Source organism: Antechinus flavipes, chromosome 2, assembly GCF_016432865.1.
Source record: "Antechinus flavipes isolate AdamAnt ecotype Samford, QLD, Australia chromosome 2, AdamAnt_v2, whole genome shotgun sequence".
NCBI classification, from domain to species: Eukaryota; Metazoa; Chordata; class Mammalia; order Dasyuromorphia; family Dasyuridae; genus Antechinus; species Antechinus flavipes.
In genome coordinates, this window is record NC_067399.1 from 649792167 (window position 1) to 649806139 (window position 13973).

At 48.1% G+C, this 13973-nt stretch overlaps 1 protein-coding gene across 3 annotated transcripts in view; it reads right to left on the bottom strand.

Annotated features, from left to right (window-relative positions):
* Nucleotides 1-13011, bottom strand: part of GRID1 (glutamate ionotropic receptor delta type subunit 1) — a 1107390-nt gene extending 1094379 nt beyond the window's left edge. For all 3 annotated transcript variants that reach the window (XM_051982367.1, XM_051982369.1, XM_051982368.1), the window contains exons 1-2: nt 12475-13011; nt 8743-8898 (exon numbers count right to left, since the gene is read on the bottom strand). In XM_051982367.1, coding sequence (XP_051838327.1) covers nt 8743-8898; nt 12475-12553 — 235 coding nt within the window. In that variant the 5' untranslated portion in view covers nt 12554-13011. The remainder of the gene's footprint in view (nt 1-8742; nt 8899-12474) is intronic.
* Between the last annotated feature and the right edge of the window lie 962 nt (nt 13012-13973).

Sequence of the window (13973 nt, forward strand, 5' to 3'; positions counted from 1 at the left end):
TTTCTCTCTGATGGAAAAGCAAAATCTAAGAAAAGATAGGGGGAAAGGCTTGATGAGACCAGAAAGGAACACATAGACATGCTCAGGAAATCACCTGACATTAGAATCACTAAGTTGAGTCTGTCTGGAGCAGGAGAAGGATAACTTCATGTCAAGGACCATAAATTTTTGGAATATGTTAACCCAAAAGATGGTGAGATCATAAAGTAAAAGTAAATTCAAGTTTTAATGAATTTATGAATGCACATGACAGTCTAAGAATATAACTATGCAGTCAATCAACCAATTTATTGATCAACTGATTGAGCATCTATGATGTACCAGGCACTGTATTAGGCATTGGGTAAAAGACAAAATTGAAATTATTGCGCCTTCAGAGAGTTTATGTTCTATTAGAGAAGACAATACACATACAGATAAATATATACAAAATAAATACCAGATTTTGGAGGAAAAGGAACAAGCAGATGAGGAATAGGAAAAGGCCTCATCTAGGTTATGATGCTTGAGTTAAAGTTTGAAGAAAACAAGGAATCTGGACACAAATGAGAAGGAAGATGATTCTGGGCTTGAAGAAGAGCTAGAGCAAAGGTAGAGTGTCAAAGGACCTCAAGAAATCAAGTTTGACTAGACCATAGAATATGGGAAGAAGACTCAAGTGTGCACAAGAGTGTGTTAAGACTGAAAAGTAGATTGAACAGATAACAGCGACATTACCCCACTCTTACCTAGAGATTTGCTTAGATTCTTTCAAATAACCAAGGCAAAATATGTTAGATATGCAAATATTTCAAGGGTTCATCTCCATGCAGTTCTATGGCCTTTCTCTAGAAGAGCTCCATCAGACATGACCTAATTGGGTATTAAACAGGGCCCCACATAGACTTCCCAGACCCAAGAGTATCTTTGTCTGGGGAACTTACCTTGTGAAATGAGAGGAAGAATATTCAAGCAAGAGATATAAATGGAGGACAATTTTTGTATTTCTGGCCTTTTTTAATATCTAAATCTGACCTCCTTCTGTCATAGGCATATCTAACCATAGGAGAGCCAGAACACATCCATGCATTCATTCAAAAAAAATTTTTGTTAAGTCTATTATATGATAGAATCAAATGCCCTCTTTCCTGGATTCAATTGGAGGATTATTAGAGCCTGAGCCCCGAGCATCCAGAACCATGACCTAAAGAAAACCCAGATTTTTTTTTCAGATGCTGACTCCATAGATAATGGTTCTTTTGCCATAATTTTCAAAATGATTGAATCTAGGAGCAACCTAAGCCTCCTTCCCTAGTCCAGCTCCTATCCTACCAAGCAGAGGCAGGACTCTCAGGAGATCTATTCCATTCTTACATCCTGTTTTCCCAGAGGAGCTGGGGCTATTCAACCAAAAGAAAATCACCTTCCAAAGTATACTGACCTTGGCTCAAAAGTCTAAAAGGGCAGGAATACCCCATATGGAATTCCTCTGCTCATCTCAAAAAGAGCCCAGATTTCTTGTGATGAATTGGAGTCAATGCTACAAAGGTCACTTTCTACTCTAAGAGCATGTGAGCCTATGATTTCTTTCCCCTTTAAAGCAGTGCCCATATTTGCATCCTCCCAAGGGGATTCTTTGAAACAATAAGAATTGACCAAAAAGGAACTCTTTCAGGAGGTAAGAAGTTCCCCATCATCTAAAATATTCAAGCACAGGCAAGAGAACAAGGGTCAGACTAGACACCCTCTAACTCCCTTAATGGGGGGTTTCTTAAACTTCTTCCACCTCTTTTTGACCAAGAAATTTTTACATGATCCTAGACATATAGGTATATAAAATGGATATACAAAACAAACATTTACTAATAGTAAATCACAATTTCATTACCCCCACATTCAATTACAAGACCCCATATGAGGTTGAGAACCACCGTTTTAGAAGCTGGGCCTTAAAGCACCAAAATTCCTTTATTCTGAAAACAGGTAAAAGTGTATCCCTGAAAGATAATTAAGCATGGATTGCCTTAATGCTGAGTAGCCCCTGCCCTCTATGTCCAGCATCAGAAAGAAATTGGGTTTATTTCCTGACAAGAGCCCAGTATTCCAAGGTGCTCCCCAAATCCCCATTACTGCCCAGGAAGCTAGGAGAGAAGCAAAGAGGCATTATCCTTCCTCCCTATGACCTCCCCAAGGTAGTCCAACTGATTTGACTCTACATTATAGTAGGGCTGTCTGTTAGAGAGCAGTTCTCTAGAGTTGTGTGAAAAAGCTGAAGGAAAACAGCATGAAATCCTCAACCCCAGCAAGTCTAGATCTGCGCTAACCATTTTACTACCCTGAGAATCCAGTTCACAACATTGTCATCTGATCCAAGACTCCAGGACTTGGATAGCTCCTTCTTCTCAGAAGCACCGCTCTTCCCATTATGTCCCTAACTAAGGCTTGTTCCTAGACTCCTCTGTGCTCCCAAATCCCTAGTCCCCCACTTTCTCCTATCATTTTCCCCATTATCTCATGTGCTTTTTTCTGGACCAGAATTCTAAATGCATTTCCCACCCCTGCTTCAGCCTAAGATGTAAAACCTGATCCCCACACTCATCTGATGGGAGCCAGCTAACCAAAACAAATCCTTCTGGCCCATACCAACCCTATAGCACTAATCCCAGCACTCCAAGTCCAGGAAGGTCTCCAGAGCCTCCCCTTGCTGCACTCTGCTCTGTGCATTGGCATTGGAGCTTTCATGATGCTATTGCAAAGCAAGCTTAATCTCCACTAGTCATACTGGCCAAAGCTGATTTTTTACTCCAAACCTATTTTCCGGCCCCAGGACTGAATACAATCACCAGCTCTGGAGAACAATGCAAGGGGATTTCATACAATATAGACAGACCACAGGAACCAGAACCCTTTGCTCTTAAACTCTTAGGAAGGGACTTTAGAAAAGTGTCATCCTCCCCTCTCATTTCATAGAGGAGAAAATGAAATTGAACAACTTGTTCAAGATCACCCAAGTGGTGGAGAGCAAAACCAGGATTCAAATCCAGCTTCTCTGGCTCCAAATCCAGTGTATTTTCCTGACCACTGTTAGTCAGAAAACTGAGTTCACATCCCACCTCTGCCACTGCCCAGACCTTGGGACAGTCACTTCTCTCTGAGCACAGTTTTTTCTTATCCAAAATTAGAATCACAGTCTGATCTCCAGGGTCCCTTCAAGCTCTGACAACCTGATATATTATCCATTTGAGATTCTTTTGTCACCTGGTCCAGTGTTTCTTCCATAACACCCCACTCCCATCCTTAAAACCCCATCACTGTGATTACAAAGGCCTTTCCAGTGGATTTCAATGGCATTGGAAATGACGATCTGCAATCTAGATACAAAGCCTCATTAGCCTATGCAAGGCCTGGCCATCTCCATCCATTTCTATCTGCCTTTCCAGGATCTGGAGCCTAGAGGGAAAGGGATAATAATGTGTATTTCTCCCAGTCTGGTTGATAAGGACATAAAAATTTGCCAACCTACAGAGGAATTTTAATCAGCCCTCTGTTCTACAGGCCACCACAGTCCTTGTACACCCACAGTAAAACAAGCCTCATCAATGTTCCTTTTATCTAGTCATTAGACATTAAGATACATCCCAAATGGGCAGATCAGCAGCTTCCTGCAAGGCTGCTTAGATGATGTCCATTACCCCAGGATTCTGGGAAAAGCAAAAGTTTTACAATTCTTTACATGTGGACACTAAAGTTTGAGGAAAGTGGGAAATTAGACCAGAATAGACTCCTTGGGGTGGACAATTTGGCCCAATATCTGCTTCCTTTTCTGACTTTTATGTCACCCCATAGAATAGGAGGGTGTTTAGGCTATGTCTTTGGCCATTAGGAAACAAATAAACATTTCAAGAAGCATTCATATTTAATGGACAACAGAATATGTTTCTCAGCAGAGGAAGAGTATACCAACTCGGACAAAGTCTGTAGGAACAAAGGAATCCCTATCACTTCTATTCTCAAGTCATTCTATCATGTTACCTGAGGGGATGCCTGCATTCCCTTGATCTATGTCCTCAATCTTTTAGTTTCTCAGACAAAAACCAGCAAATCTCCAAAGAGTCTTCTAATCTTTAGGGGCCATTTCCCCCCTTGTGAAATGTCCACAAGCCTCCTAAGTCTTCTTCTTCTGTTCTTACAGGCAATGAGATGCCACCAAGAATTTTTTAAATACTTTATTTGGAGTCAGAAAGATCAAAATTCAAACCAGCCTCAGATGCTTGCTAGCTATATGACCCTGGGAAGGTCTGTACCTGTCTTTGCCTCAGTTTCTCCCTCTGTAAAATGGAGATCATTCCCAAAGTTAAAAGGATCAAATGAGACAGCACATGTAAACCTCCATGTAAATATTAGCTATCATTATGATTCTGGTGCCCACTGTTCTTTCCAGAAGTCCTCCTCCCTAATGTAATAGTCCTTAACTACTTATCACCATACAGAAGACAATTTGGTTCACTGATATTGGAGTCAGAGAGTATCTGGGGGTGCCAAAATGCATAAAGGACTGGGTCTGGAGTCAAGAACACTCATCTTCCTGAGTTCAAATCTGATTTCAGACACTTACTAATTGTGTGACCCTAGACAAGTCACTTCACTCTGTTTGCCTCAGTTTCCTCATCTGTAAAATTAGCTGGACAAGGAAAATGAGACAGACAAAGAAATGGCCGACCACTCCATTTTGAATCTCTGTCCAAAAAAAACCCAAATGGGTACATGAAGAGTCAGACACAAATGAAAACAACTGAGCAACAGCTGAAGTCAGAGGACCTGAGATTAAGCTTCACCTCTAGTCTAGTAACAATGTGACTTTGGGCCAGTCACTCAGTTTTTTCAGCTATAAAATAAAGTGACCTCAAAGTTTCCTTCCCAGTTCCAAATATATGGCCCCATGACCAGGTATAAATCCTTAGGGCAAGTTCAGGAAAAAAGACTATTTTCTGGGAAAGGAAGGGTTAAAGTAGCCAAGAACCCACTACAAAAGTCCCACAGAATTCTCCTTGCAAGAAACAAAAAGTTAGGTTAAAAGGGGTGGTGAGAGAGACTAAGTTATTTATTGTATGTGTTTTTATGCCCTAAAACAAAACTTCTTAGTGTTTTTGTGTTTGGAAGTCTGGTGAAGCCTATTGAACCCTTATCAAAATAATAACACATAGCATAACATAGATCAATAACATTTGAAATCATTATATAATTTTCATTATCCCTGATCCTCTAAAATTTATCCATAGACCTCCTTGAGGATCCAAGGACCCCAGATAAATAATCTCTGCCCTAGCTGAAATCAAGTACCTAAACTCTGAATTATTGACTAAACTACTCCAGGCCTCAGTTTCTTCCTCTGTAAAAGGAAGGAGGTAGATTTCTTTATCTCTGAGGATAATTCTACTCTAAGTCTGTGATGTTGACTCCTTGTTTCCTTCCCAGGGATGTCTCAAAGAGTTGCCTGCTAAATGCCTATTTGAAGTCCATGGAGAAATAATAGGACCAGATCTGAAAAAGACTTTAGTCTAATGCCTACATTTTACAGATAAGGAAATATGCCCAAAAAGTCAAATGACTTGCTCTGTAACAGAGGAATTTAGCCCAGATCTTCTGTTTCTAATGTAATCTAATACATCATCATCATACCTAATAATTCTTTTCACTATTTCCCCATAAATCTCCCCCTTTAACAGATAGAAAGATTAATTTCCAGGGAGAGAAAATGTCCAGAAAAGTGAAGTTGGGGTGGGAAGTGAGACAGAAGACACTCACAGTGTTTTCCATTCCTAAAGCATGAGAAGATGGAGGCAAAAAATGGAAATCTGAAACTCAGTCAACCTTTTAGATTCTCTGAACCATTTACTATAGGAAATAGTAGCCACAAGCTAAACATTCTTGTGGCTGAATCTAACTCTCAAATTCACAAAGTGAAAGCAAGGTCCAATTCATTTCTGTCCATCCTGGACCAGTCCCTCCCCCACCCCCCATCCTTTAGAATTCCTAGGGAAATTGTCCTGGAAACCTGTGCCTGTCTGTTGACAAAAAGATTATAGAACAAACACTGGAAAAGTCTAGAGGTCATCTGGTCTAACTTCTTCATTTAACAGATAAGAAAAGTGAGATCCAACTCATCAGGATTTAATATACTACCCCTTCTCTCATAGAAGGCCCTTAACCTCATCAAGCTGACACAAACACTTAGACTCTGAGGGAAATTAGACTGGAAATGTTCTCCAAGTGAAGGCATATATGGTTTGTTTTCTTAATTTCAGGGAAAACTTAAAAAGCAATAAATGTGTTTAACAGATTATTTTCAGGTTTGGCACCTGCTTCTCCAAGTCACGTGTGAGCTAATGAATGGGACTGACCAACTCTCGGGGAAAAACTGAAATATACATCCCCATGCCATCTGACCTGGACAGTCATCATCGCATCTTATCCACTCTAAGGTCTTCGAACACTTCCTACTTAAGCACAAGTCTTTGTGAAGTTATCTGGAAAAGAGAGCAACTTTAGCCCCCAAAGTCTTCAACTCTGTCTCCCCTTCTTATCCCAAAATTCAAAACCTTCACCAGGCTCTGATCAGCTGACCCTCATCTCCCTATTGAGGTCACTCCCTGATTTTGTTCCACCAATCTGAAGCTGTGTAACTAGGGAGGTTTCCTCAAATCCATTCTAACCCTCAGGCCTCTACCTGCCTCTGACTTTCAAACTTGCCTGACAGGAAGTCCAGGCTAAATACTGAATCCCTCACTTCTGCAGCCCAAAGCCCTAATTCTCAACATGTAGAAGATGAGGTATCCTTTCTTGCCCTTAAAACAGTATACGACCACAAAGGAAGAGGCAAGGATCAGAGTGATCACAAGGCAAGGCAATGTGAAGGGAAGAAAGAAATAATAAAATAAGAACAGAAGGAACTTCAAGGCTATTTAATTCAACCGTGTTGTTTTACAGATAAAGAACTGAGTCACAAAGAGTTTAGGTGATTTATCAAGCTCAAATTGATTAAGAGACAGAACCAGGATCGGAACCCAAGTGTCCCCTTATTCCAAATCCAGGACTTTTTTCTCTTAATACATTATGTCCTTAAAGGAAGTTTTAGGGCTGGAGAAGTGGGGGTTGGGGGAAGGGAGTAGGGAAGTGAGAGGTGGCCGACTGCTAACTCTCTTCGGATTTTATAAATTCCCAGTCTCAGCCAGAGACGCTGTGACCTTGAAGCTGCCTCTGCTCGAGAGAGGCTGCCTTCATATACCTGTTGTCCACTCTTCAGCCCTCTCCCAGTCAGCATCTGGAAGCGAGCCCCCTGCACAGCTTGTCGCCCTGGAAGCCCCAGCCCAGGGACACCGGGATCTTGGCCCAGATGCTACAGGGGAGAAGACATCAACCGATCCCATGCCCATCCCTGTCCTCCCAGCGCACATCCCATCTCCCAGTTCCTGCCCCGAGCTTGGCCAGACTGTGCAAATACTTGTCGGAGGTTGCGAGCACGGGCTTTGGGGCTCCGCTTCTGCGCGGTCGGGGCAGCCTCCCCTCCGGAGCCGAGGCGGCGGCGGCGGCACCAGTGAGAAAGGCAAAGACGCGGCTGTGGCTTCTTTCCTTGTAAAACAGCGCCCACCTCCGGCCTTGAGCCCACCAGCCTGGCGGCTCAGCTTGGCTCAGCAGCAGCCAGAGCCAGAGAGCCGAGCAGAGCACGGGGCTGGGCTGGGCCGGGGTTTGAGGGGGAGAAGCAGCTGGGGCCGCGTTCACAGCCCGGGCACGTGGGGACAGACGCATCCACACTCACAAGCACACGGCATACCCATAAAGACTCTGTGGCACCTGGAGGCACACCACACGCTACAATCGGACACCACATACATACGGAGAAACAACACCCTGCAGGCCTGCACACAAATGACACAGAAAGACAGAGAGATGCTACAGTCCTATAAGCCAGTGTAGACACAGACACACATGTGGTCAGAGAAACAACAGCCTACAGGTGTGCACACAAATGACACAGGAAAACAGAGAAATGCTACAGTCATATAAGCGAGTGTAGACACAGACACACATGTGGTCAGAGAAACAACATCCTGCAGATGTACACACAAATGACACAGAAAGACAGAAAGATGCTACAGTCATATAAGCGAGTGTAGACACAGACACACATGTGGTCAGAGAAACAACACCCTACATGTGTACACAATGACACAGAAAGATGCTACAATCATATAAGCAAGTGTAGACACAAACATACATGTGGTCAAGTGAAATGGGGCCATGCACTACACCCATAAAGACATAGAGACACACAACACATTGAGACACAGAGGAATGTTACAAGGCACAATATATAGACACCTGTATATATACACACACTACATACAGATGTCTGTGTATACCTGTATTCACCTACAGATACACATTATATAATAACTACACAGAGACAGTACCTACACCCTTTGCTGCACTTACAAATACTCTCTTCTATTTTTAAGTATTAAACAGTGGAGACAAGTCTGCCTGGAGGAGGGGAGGGAGGGAGGAAAAGTCAGAAAATGAGAAGGGAGAGTACAGGTGAGACCAGAAAACCACAATAATCAAAGCAATCTAAGCCAGAACAGTCATCAACCAGACGGTGGGAAGGTCACCAACTTCACATCTGTTCACTGCTCTGCTCAGGAGCCCCCACTTGGCCCACCATAGAACATGGCAGCTCTGGCTGCTGCGCCTGCCATCACTTACCTTCCTGCACTGCCTGGAAGGGGTTGTTGGCCTCTATGAACTTGATGGAGTAGGTGATCTTCTCACTCTGCAAAATGTCATCATTGAGGCTGAGGTCTGACACAGCCAGTTGGAAAACCTCATCATCCTTAGCTGCATTCTCCTCAAATATGGCACCTGGAAAGGATTGAGTTAAAAAAGCGGGGGGACACAGGGTCAGGAGATCTCAGACAGTAAAATACCAAAGGCCAGGGAATTTACCACCCTCTTTGTAAGGTGACCCTGGCTCAGTGGCTACCCCAGATCCATTTCCCTTCAGACTGTTGGTGGTGGTGGCTAGCTTGGTAAAGACAGCAGACTATTAGTGTGGGTTGTAGCAGGCATGTTACTGTATTATAGGAGTTGGAGTTTTAGCTACATGGTTGTTGCTGCTGCTACTCTAATAGTTTTGTAGGCCTCAGCTCAACTGATTATTGTCCTTCCAGGAAGGCAGGACTTGATGAACAGAAAGAAGCAATATATGGGTACCAAAAAAGATATCGATGGTAAAAAATAAAAATAAAAGTCAGCCACCTGGACAAAGCATGGGGATGGGAGGATACTCCCAATTCGAGGAGATGAACACTTTTTAATAACAAAAAAAAAAAGTCACTCTAGAAGAGGAAAATATTTATTTTATTTTATTATATGATAGATGGAGTAAGAGTGAACTCTCAAAAGTTTTTTGGGGGAAGGGGAGAGAGTAATATTCAAACTTGTCCAGTATGCACTATCTTGTCCAGCCCTAAGTACTACACACTTGTTACACAGCTATATATCTCAGATTCACCCTTCACCTAGGTTATACATATGATAGACGTGTTACAAGTACCATAGAGTACTGATTACAGTAGAATAGGTGTATGTTACATCACACATCACTTGGATATGACATTCACAGTGCACAGAGCCAGATTCCTATGTCTAAGGGTAGACCAAAGTTTCTATAGTTGCAGAACACTCCTCCCATTCAGAGCCCATTTCTCAGATTCAGAAACGCCCTAAGGGTTGTCTCTATGCAACAGAGTAGCCCAGAAAGAAGAGGAAGCAGGGGGTGGGGCAGGAGTTAGGGCTAAGATGATGTTAACCCCTTTCTCTCCAACACATGAAAGCTGGCTTTTCCTGCAGCCATCCTCCCCTAGTGGAGTAGCTGAGTCCAGCTAGTCCTGGGTGTTCGGGAAGCTCGATGATGCACTGACAGAGGAGGCATCTGGAACTAGGCTTTACGTGATCCCAATCGGTTGTGGAGCCTGTGTAGTGATCCCACTACAAACCCGGGAGAGACAGCTGTGCAGGCGAGATCAAGATGGCTCTGCCCTCCTTCCACCTCCAAAGCTTCCAACCATAGAACTGCTTATTCACCCGCAGCCGGGTTAGCTCGGCCTCGGGCCACGAAGATGCCACAAAGGGATACCCTCTGGCTCTCTAGTGTCCTAGCTCTGCATCTCAGCTCATCCTCTCTGTCCAGGAGTGTCTGGCTGCCTTTATCCCTGCTCCAGTCCCAGTTTCCGGGTGGGTAGCTTGTTTAAATTGAATAACTCACAGGTAGAATCCAGGACCATGGACAACTCCTAAGGGAAGGCGAACCTAGGGATACCCCAACTGAGAAAGGCAAGAAAAGCTCCTTCCAGGCTCTCAGAGTCCTGGACGCCCTGGCATTGCGCCCCACAGGCCAGTCCTCCTCCGACTCCCTGGAGCTGAGGAAGTCAAATAAAGCTTTAGAGCTCCAGCTCAAAGCCAACTTGAAGCTCATTGAAACCCCCAAGGTGGCTAAAGGGTGAAGACTCCAACCTACCCCTTCCTCCTCTTCCCCCCTTCCCCCCCCCCCCCCCCGCCGCCTCCCCCATCCCCCGCAATCACATCTTTCTCCCGCGCTATCGAGAGCTCTGGGAGAAGCTGGGGCACACCGGGGTTTCCCTGCCTGTCTTCCTCATAGCCGCAATGCTGACCAGGCTGGCCGGCTCTCCACTTCTCCCGCTAGGAGATAGGGGTGGGGGGGAGACTAAAGTTTCTTCTGTCGCCTCCTTTCTTGGATTTACAGAGAAGGGGAGTCCTCATCTCCCCCATCCCTTCCCTTCTCCATCTGCCCTGTAATACAGGATGAAGGTGGGTTGTAAAAAGGGATAGGGGTTGGTCTTTTCCAGCAGGCGATTAAGATGGAGAGGCGGAGTTGGGAGGTGGGGGTGAGAGAGAGAAAGCTCTACCCCAGCCTGGGTTTCTGTTCTGAGATCCCTCCTAGAACCCTCCAGGCCTTGATCTCCCCTGTGCCAGTTTGAGGTGGGGAGGAGGACCCAGGACGATTCTTGGATGCTCTACTGTTTCACACACACACACCCAAAAAGAGAGGTGTCGAACTGGCTTACGAGGAGCTACGGCTCATCGCCACAGCTACTATCACCCCGTAAACACACCCCAACTTCCCAGGCGTATTTTTCTCTTCTCTCGGGTCTTTTCCCAACTTCCCGGAGATGACTGCGGAGTACTTTCCGGAGGGGTCTCTGAGACCCGACAATCACCCCCAGCTCATTCTTCTCCTGCAGCTCTCAGCCTGCCCAACTTCTCGTTAGCTCGACCTTCTTCCTAGGCTTTATTTCCCCAGTTTCCAACCATTACCCGCTTTTCGCGCGCCCCCCCCCTCCCGCCCTTCCCTCTCTCCCTCATCTCTCAAATCTCTCTGTCTCCCTCCTTTTCTCGCTCTCCTCTTTTCCCTCCTTCTTTCCCCCACACATACACCTCTCCTACTCTCTCCCCCGCCCCCACTCTTCCACCCACGTTCCTTCCCTCCCTTTTTCTCCTCTCCCACCTCCCCGGAAAGCCCACGACTCAGACCCTGGGAAAATTGAGAGCTGTCAATGGACTCTGGTCGCAGTCGCCACAGCTGCACACACACAACACACACACAACACACACACACACACACACACACACACACACTCCAACGACTGGCATACGCTGACACACACTGACAACACCCATTGACACGCACACACACCGACAGACAGACACACGCACACACAAACCAGGAGCTCCGGACCCAGCTTCCTCAATCCTTTCCAGACAACTTGGTCACCACCTGTCTCTGCTTCACTCCTACTCTGGAGGAGGGAAGGATTGTAAGGGGATGGGGGCAGCTCCTGGGGTCCCCCTCCCCCAGGCTCCTCAGCATGATCCTTTGGGAGAGAGACGGGAAAACAGGGTACTAGCAAACGAGCAAGGCTATACCCCCTAGCTCCGGCCCCCAGGGCCAGAGGAGCTGCTGCCCTAGGAGGCGCCTGTGGCTACCCGGGGCGCGGCGCCCTGGAGAGTGCGTTCAAGCGGGCATCTTCGCCCCAGAGCCTCTGAACCGGAGGGCGGAAGGAAGACGGAGACCTCCGGTTCCTGGGCACTGCCCGCTGCCAACTTCGCGAGGCTACTCGGCTTCCGAGAGCCCCAACAGCACAGATCTTTCGGCTCCAAATAGTTGGGTTTGCCCCTACTTCCCCCTCCCCAACCTTTGCCTCTCTTCATCTCCCCCGCCCCCCTACCCCTCCCTCACCGCCGTGGGGGAGGGGGCGGGTTCTACCCACAGCCGAGCCCCCTCAGGGTGTCCATCTGTCAGTCCCTGCGCCCACCCTCCCGGCCGGCTGCCTCCTTGCCTGCCTGCCTGGCCGCCTGCCTCCCTGCCTGCCCGCCTTCCTCTTCTCCTCCTCTTCACCGGCGCTCGCTCTCTCTTACCGATGTGGATGATGGAGTCCGCCCGCACCGAAACGCACTGAAATATCCAGGGGAGAAGCCACAGCGTCAACACTTCCATGTCCCCCCTCGCGCGCTGCACATCAGCCCGGGCTCGGGGCGAGACCCAGGGTTGGGGGGAGGGGGCCGATCGGGAAGGAGGGGAGCCGGGGAGGGCCGGGAAGGGACTGGGGGAGGAGGCGCCCGGAGAACCCCGGGAGCCCGCCCGCTCAGCCCGCTCAGCCCGGCCAGCAACCCCGAGCCGGGGGTCCGAGAGCCCGAGGCAGCGCGGCAGAGCTTAGCGCCCGGGAGCCTGGGAGAGGAGCGCCGAGGAGCTGGGCAGCAGAGAGGGGCCAGTGGGAGGCGGAGAGGAGGAGGTGGCTCCCGGGGCAGAAGGAGGTGGCGGCGGCAGCAGGCGGAGGAAGGCAGGCGGGCCCGGCAGGCTCCTGGCGGTGGCGGCGGCTGCGGCGGCTCCTCAGCTCTCGGTGTGTGTCTGAGAGCCCCAGCGAACAGCGAACTGCGGAGGACGTCCCCCTCCCCCTCTTTCCCATCCCCTCTCCTCCCTCCCCGCCCGCCAGTCTCCCCCCACCCCCCGGGCCACGTGATTGCAGAGCCTCGCCACTCAATAGAGGCGGCCCGAGCCTCGCGCTCGCTCTCTCCCCGGGTCGGGGCTGCTGGGCGCCCGAGGGCGCAGAGGGGGAGCCCTGGGGAATCGGGGAGCCGTGCAGCCCGGGAGAGGGGAGACGAGCTGAGGGGTGGGCACAGGAAGACTGACACCCCGAGACGAAGTTTAGAGAAAACCGCCGGAAGGAGGCAGAAAGTAAGTGGAAGGGGCAGCAAAGATGAAGCTGAACCCTCGACTCCCCCCTTGACCGGGGCGTTAAAAGGGTGGGGAGCAGTCCCAGAGCCTCCCCTTCCTCCAGAGAGAAACAGAGGACGTTCCCTCAGCTCCACAGTACTTCTAGTCCCGGGCTCAGGACCCGAGTGCCCTTCGGGAAGTGAGCGTGAGCAAAAGAGAAGGGGCTGCGAGGGCTGGAGGTACAGACTGTGGTTCGGGAGGAAGACAGGGGAGAAGTCGAGGCAAGGGCTGGGGCAGGAGCAGGGGAGAGGAGCAGGCACTGGGGAAAGAATCGGCGTAGAGCTACGATATATGTAAGAGACGGACTGGAATGGGGAAGGTTGGTAAGTGAGCAGGTAGTGTCTAGGGCAGAGATAGGATAGGGTTCGGGACAGGGGGTGACCAGACGGATGGGAGGGGGAGCGCAAGGGCTGGAGCAGGAAGTGAGCATGGACGGGCAAGATAGAGAGAAGGGCACTAGTGAGCGCTTGAAACCTGCTCGTAGACAGACTAAGAGACAGGGTGAAGACGAGGACCGGGAAAAGTGTGATCAGATCTGGAAGACAAGTCAAAAAGATGGACAGAAGGCAAAGGCAGAGGAAGATTCCTGGGAAAGCCAGGGGCTTGGGCTGCCTGGAAGCACAGGCCCGCTCCTGAAGAAGGA